This window comes from Pongo abelii, chromosome 5 (genome assembly GCF_028885655.2).
Source record: "Pongo abelii isolate AG06213 chromosome 5, NHGRI_mPonAbe1-v2.0_pri, whole genome shotgun sequence".
Classification (NCBI taxonomy): domain Eukaryota; kingdom Metazoa; phylum Chordata; class Mammalia; order Primates; family Hominidae; genus Pongo; species Pongo abelii.
Genome location: NC_071990.2, coordinates 32,683,140 through 32,689,400, shown reverse-complemented (window position 1 = coordinate 32,689,400; position 6,261 = coordinate 32,683,140). Strand labels below are relative to the sequence as shown.

Here is a 6,261-nt window from a genome sequence, read left to right as displayed (position 1 = left end):
TAACAGAATGGGTAAGGCCAGTCTTCGGTGTCCAATCTCTTTGCTCATTAAATCTGGAATGAACAATGTTGGTATGTAAATCCTGCAATGTTTATATATTCTTCTCTCTTCCTTCTCCCCACTCTAAACCCATCTGCTCCCCTCCATCCCATGCATTCTGAGATCCATACTTTGGGGTTTCAGATTCACTCTACTGAAGATACAGTTATATCATTGCTCAGTAGAGATCTCCCAACAAACCAACCCCACTTTAGGTTTTCCTGATGAGGACTAGACCACAACAAGAGGGTTGCCTGCAGATGCACAAAATGAGACCAAGCCCAGATGAACCGGGATATGTCTGATGAATTCTAGAATGTATAAGATAAATTCAGCATTCAGATATTTTACCAGGAAAGGATCACATATATTCCCCAGGACTGACACCCCACCCCACACCGCCACCCAAAGAACTGGCTTAAACACCAAAAATTCCACCCAAGATCATCAAAATAGTTTATTGTGTTCAGAAAAATCACAGGTTGAGGAAACCTTAAACAATAAGTACACAAGAGATGCCCCCATGGGGCATTCCATAGCAGAGACAGACTCCTGTATGTTTTATTCCAGAGGCATTGCATGGTGATGATAAAATGATGGGAAATAGAGGAAAATAGATACAGGAAAAGGCAATAGACAGGGAAGCCAGATAGATGTTAGAGTACGGACCAATTGAGGAGGCATAACCACACTTGGGATGGCTATAGGGCTGGAAAATGCTGAAGATGACTGCTTTCACTGAGGTCAAGGATTGGAATGTTGACAGTTTTGTAAAGCCATTAAAGCAGAAGTTTCTTCAGTGATCTTCTCTCTAAGAAACACCATCACCTATAGCAAGACACACATAGTTACTAAGGAATTTAAGATCAGTTTTGAGCTCCTTGCTTCAGATTCCTTCCTCTTCTCTCTTAATCCTTTGACTTTGCAAAATTCTTTCAATGTTCATCTAACCTTTCCAACATGAACTAACTGTATATCCTACTCTCCAACTGAACATAATAAGCAACCATGCTTTACCTTTTTTTAGAGTTTCTGATACTACATTTGAGACTAAAGGAGCAAAAGCAGGCTTTGTCCTCTAAGAGATTCCCATTTCATGCAATGAATTGACCCTAACCTGAAAGGAGCCAGGATCTGGAAATGCTTCTGAACTGATGACCTGCCCCAGGAAATACAAGCTAGGATGTGCCCAAATCTTGAGGCTTATTTTTCTAGATCCCTAGACTCAGTATTTTCTAGATCCCTAGACTCCGTATTCTAATGTATTTTCTAGATCCTAAGACTCAGTATTCTAATGTGAAACAATGGTTTTAGGTACTGGAGATGATTTCTAAGACTGGAGCTGTGATCAAGGTGCCCATCTATGGAAAGGGATGACAGACCCTGAAGCTTTGGGATACCAGATGATACCAATGTCTGATTCGTTCTAGCAAAGAGAAATCAAGAGCCACATCTGTTCCTACCTTGTCTCTTAAATGCATTACATTTCCTTTCCCCATCCTATTTTCCTCCCTCAGATATCCCCATATATGTCTTCCTCTGACCACACCTAACTCACCTCCATGTGCCTCACAGAGGCCCCCTGCGTTCTGCTGCATTGCTCTTGCGCACACCCTTGATGATGAAGATGGTCCCAATGATGATGCCCACCAGACCCACAATCAGGCCCAGGGCACACACCACGTTCTCTTTAGTCTCTGGGAGAGAGCTTGGAGCATCAAACTCTGGGGGGAAATAAGGCAGAGTACATGGTAATGAGTGTGGGAAGAAGTAACACTCAGAATCAAATGTAGGGTACTTAATAAAGAGAAAAGTTATTCATAGATTAAAGAAGAGGAAGACTGAATGATGTATTGAGAGAATTACAGATTAAAAAGAGGAGGAAGCTGGGTAGTAGGAGAAGACAGTTATATTAATTGTAGCAGATATTATGAAATAGTTAGAACACCGAGTTTCACACAAGCATCACAGGAGGAAACCTTGAAATAAAGGAGATTGAGTGATGGTCCATACCCCAGTGCTTGAGAAGAGGCTCATCCAAGCCCCAGTGCTCCACTTTGCAGTCGTAAACGTCCTCAGTTGAAGGCAGGAAGGGGAGATAGTGGAACTTGCGGAAAAGATGGTCTTCCCTGGGCAGGAAGACTGTCTCTGACACTCCTGTGGTGACAGGTTTTCCATTTAGAAGCCACGTGACATTGACCACTGGTGGGGTGAACTTGTCGATGAAACAGATGAGGACGTTGGGCTCTCTCAGCTCCACAGGGCTGTTTGTGAGCACAGTTACCTCTGGAGGTACTGGGGGACACATGACAGACATGACAGAAATCAGCCATCACTGCTTAGGCTCACCCCTCTCCCTCCCATGCTCAATTGTGGTACAAACCTATCTAAAAACCCTAAAGCTGAAAAAGTAGTTGAAATTGTGCCCTGAGAAATCTATGTCACATCCTCAGATAACAATCTCTGACAGCACACCCTCCCCAAGAAATTGAGCCAATATTGAGGTATAAGATATCCAAGGACCTCTGGCTCCCCCAGCATGAACTTAGGGCAATGACTTCATAGGAGACCATGGATGACAGAGACAAGACTTGAGCACATCAAGATAGGATCAAACCCATAAAGTTCTCAGACCTCTGGCATGAGAATTTGGGGCTTGTTTATGGAAAGTTAGGCCCTTGGAGGGAAAATCAGTTACAATAATCTAACACAAAGAGCTGAAGCAAATACTTTCAAACTATGGATTCCCATGTCCAGGAGTGCAGCAGAGAGGGAGGTACCATTGGTGATCGGAGTATAGTTGGAGCGCTTTGTCATGATTTCCAGGTTGGCTTTATCCACAGCTATGTTGGCCAATGCACCTTGAGCCTCAAAGCTGGAAAATCGTCCAAATTCTTCAAGCCGCCAGACTGTCTCCTTCTTTGCCATATCCACGTGGAAAATCTCATCACCATCAAAGTCAAACATAAATTCGCCTGATTGGTCAGGATTCAGATAGAACTCGGCCTGGATGATCACATGTTCTTCTGAAAGGCAAGAGATGGAGAAAGAGAGTTGGAGTGGGGGGAATCAGGAGAGGGAAATAAATAACCCACATACATGTAGGCAGGAAGTGGTGGAGAGAGATTGGGCCAAGAGGAATGAAAGAATGATGGTGAGTAGGGATGAGTGACAAGACAAGATCTGGGTGAAGGGCATGCTGCTGAACAAAGCTGGGAGGGGAGAAACAAGAAGGACTGGTTATAAAGAGGGTGAATTGAAGGAGATGAGGGCTAAAGAACCCATAGTCTTGTGAAGCTGTTGTTTGGCTCCATGTTACTAGCTGAGAAATTATTTTCTTTTTAGAAATCCAGCAGCAGCCCCTAAAGAGAAATGTTCTCTCACTTTCTTTACCCAGGCATTAAATACACTTAGGCCGGAATTCCAGAGCATCTCTTTCTCAGAACATTGTACTCTAAGAAGAGAGAAACGCTGTTTGAAAGGTTGGGTTTTAAACTCTGGGATCAAATAAAATCTTGAATTCTTTTTCAGCAACTTACCTAGTGATCTTGAGCAGATTATTCTACCTATTTATGTGTAGTTTTCCTATTATGTAGCCCTGCTGTGGTTTTGATCCTGTCAGGGGTTTGTTTTTAAGATTAAATGAGATAAGGTGAGTAATTTCTTAACATATCAACAAGCCTGTAACAAGCACTGTTTATATTTTAGAGTCAGAAGCTTCTTTTTATTTAGGGGCCAAATCTATGGAAAATATAACTGGGGACTGAAGTACTCCAAAAATTAAGACTGAGACCTTGTAGTGTCGTAGACCCCCTGCTTCCCAGCATCCAAACCCACACGGTGGTTACCTCTATGAGAAGGTTCTCATCTGGATTGACCTTGGCAATTCCACCTTTTATCTTAATGCCCTTTAAATTGGGACTGTTATTATGGAAGATGTTCTATTATGATTGACACTGAGAATAACCAACACCAAGGGAATAATGAACATGAAAAAGGAAAGCTACACTTGGAGAGTATGCTGCCTCTGTGGAGTGTGTTGATGAGTGGGAGATTTTTTTTTTTCCTTAGTCTTCAAAGATAAGGTGAGATATTTTGTTTTGTTTTGGTTTGGTTGTTTGCGACAGAGTCTTGCTCTATCACCAGGCTGGAGTGCAGTGGCGCCATCTCAGCTCACTGCAACCTCCGCCTCCCAGGTTCAAGCAATCCTCCTGCCTCAGCCTCCCAAGTAGCTGGGACTACAGGCGTGTGCCACCATACCCACCTAATTTTTTGTATTTTTAGTAGAGACGGGGTTTCACCATGTTGCCCAGGATGGTCTCAATCTCATGACCTCATGATCCGCCTGCCTCGGCCTCCCAAAGTGCTGGGATTACAGGCGTGAGCCACCATGCCCGGCCGAGGTGAGAGATTTTAATGTTTGACTGTGTATTGATAAACCTAGGAATTTATTTACCATTTACGTCTATGCAAACACACACAAATATACTAGCTGCCTCTTCACAAACCAAGGGAAGAGCCTCTATCTTTCCAGGTAAGTATCCCTATGTATGGCTCTTTTGGGGCAATAGAAATCTACAATTGCCACTATGGGTATGGGAGCTGGGTTATTACTTTGCTTATTTCAAGTCTACCTGACACCTTCTGTGGGGGTCACTCTGGGTGAAGAATACTTTTCTACAATACATCTTTACAACAACACCAATGTTGCTCTGGAGATGAGAGAGAATAATATCAGATTCCCCACTTCCTTACTTATTTTTCTACTCTCTTGGAAATATTACTAAGTTAACATGATATAAGATCTACTGTATCATGGAGATGGGAAGGCAGGGAATGGCTATCACTGACCCATGAGGCAACTCATCTCAGCATGCCTTCCCTCCCCTTTTCCTGGGGTAAATTGTTGCTTTTTGATGACTTTCCCTTCTAGTAATCTTCAACACAATATATGTGCTCAATATATACCGACAGGATTTACACTCCAAAAGATAACTACTGTATCATGTATTCAGATAAGAACAGGGCTAATAACTTTTCTTTTTTTTTTTTCATTTAATTCTAGCAAAACTATGTGTGGTTTTTAGTTTTTAATTTTACTAATTTTCCAGAAAGAATAATTAAAGCCCAGAAATACAACTTGTTAATGCTTGCCAGAAAATATTCTTCCTCCCCCACCCCCAGTTTGGCTTGTAGCAGGACCGTGCTATTCATCAATACACAACTCAGTTTTGATCCTCTAAACCAAATTTGACTTACTTCAGTTTGTGGTGAGGGAAGAACTCCACCAAACCACAATTTGTTATACTTTCTGTCTAGACCACGTAATACCTGTCACACTTTTCTTTCACTCCACATATTATCTTCCAAATGTCCATAGTTCATTTCTCCAATGCTTCATAGTCTATTGTCCCAGATTTCATTCCCTCAGCACCTACCTTTGATAGCCCGTGATTCCTGAGCGCTCATCAGCACAGCTATGATGAAAACTCCTAGCATGGGGACTCCACTTACGGCCATTTTCTTCTTGGGTGCTCTGTTGGGAGTCAGGAGAGCTCGGGAGTGAAGCAGAACAGACAAGAATAAAAGAAAAGAGAATGTGGGGTGTAATAGAGTCTGACCATTAAAATGCAAATCAATTACTCATTGGCCAATCAGAAAAATAATTTGAGATGACGCATCTGTTGCTAGGGGAAGGGTTCTTGCAAAAGGTCCAGGACACAAGATACTCAGTTCATTGGATAAACAAGTAAAGTTCTTAATCAAACAAACAGGACAACAACGACAACAAATCAAGTATTTAAGACTGTTAGTCAATCACGGACAGACTCTTTAATCCCAATCTGAGTTCTAGACAGGGATATACCTGAAGCACATTAGTGAGAATAGAATCAATGGAAACACCTAAAGTGAGAGCTAAATACAGATCATATGTCTGTGCCATGACAGCTGGAGAGTTTGCGTAAGGGACAATAAATTACCCAAATAGAAGGTAAATTGTCAGGCCATGGAGATTGTCTGAATTTTGGCAGTACTGAGGACATAGCTTCACTAAAGAAGCTCTTTCATGCTTCTTGGAGTCCTAGACTTCAAGATGATCAACTCAGGCCAAGAGCTTGGGATGGCTGGCATTGTGCCTCATTTAGAGAAGATGAGAGGAGAAACTCTGAGGTTCAACACTCTCAACACTGGAGAAGGATGGAAGGCTATTTCTTGAAACAC

General features: G+C 42.2%; 1 protein-coding gene across 1 annotated transcript; it reads right to left on the bottom strand.

Moving 5' to 3' along the window:
- Positions 1–471: 471 nt before the first annotated feature.
- Positions 472–5,663, bottom strand: LOC100460187 (HLA class II histocompatibility antigen, DR alpha chain). The gene is made up of 5 exons (XM_002809142.6): positions 5,478–5,663; positions 2,820–3,065; positions 2,053–2,334; positions 1,598–1,763; positions 472–867 (listed from the first exon to the last, which is right to left on the bottom strand). The coding sequence occupies exons 1-4, from the start codon at positions 5,557–5,559 to the stop codon at positions 1,609–1,611; spliced, it is 765 nt and encodes a 254-aa protein (XP_002809188.3). The 5' UTR covers positions 5,560–5,663; the 3' UTR covers positions 472–867; positions 1,598–1,608.
- Positions 5,664–6,261: the final 598 nt, after the last annotated feature.

Excerpts from the sequence above, each read along its gene's own strand:
- LOC100460187 (XM_002809142.6), bottom strand. The coding sequence starts at position 5,559 with ATGGCCGTAAGTGGAGTCCCCATGCTAGGAGTTTTCATCATAGCTGTG. Across the intron at positions 3,066-5,477 it reads GGAATCACGGGCTATCAAAG|AAGAACATGTGATCATCCAG; the intron begins GTAGGTGCTGAG and ends CTTGCCTTTCAG. Across the intron at positions 2,335-2,819 it reads CTATACTCCGATCACCAATG|TACCTCCAGAGGTAACTGTG; the intron begins GTACCTCCCTCT and ends TGTGTCCCCCAG.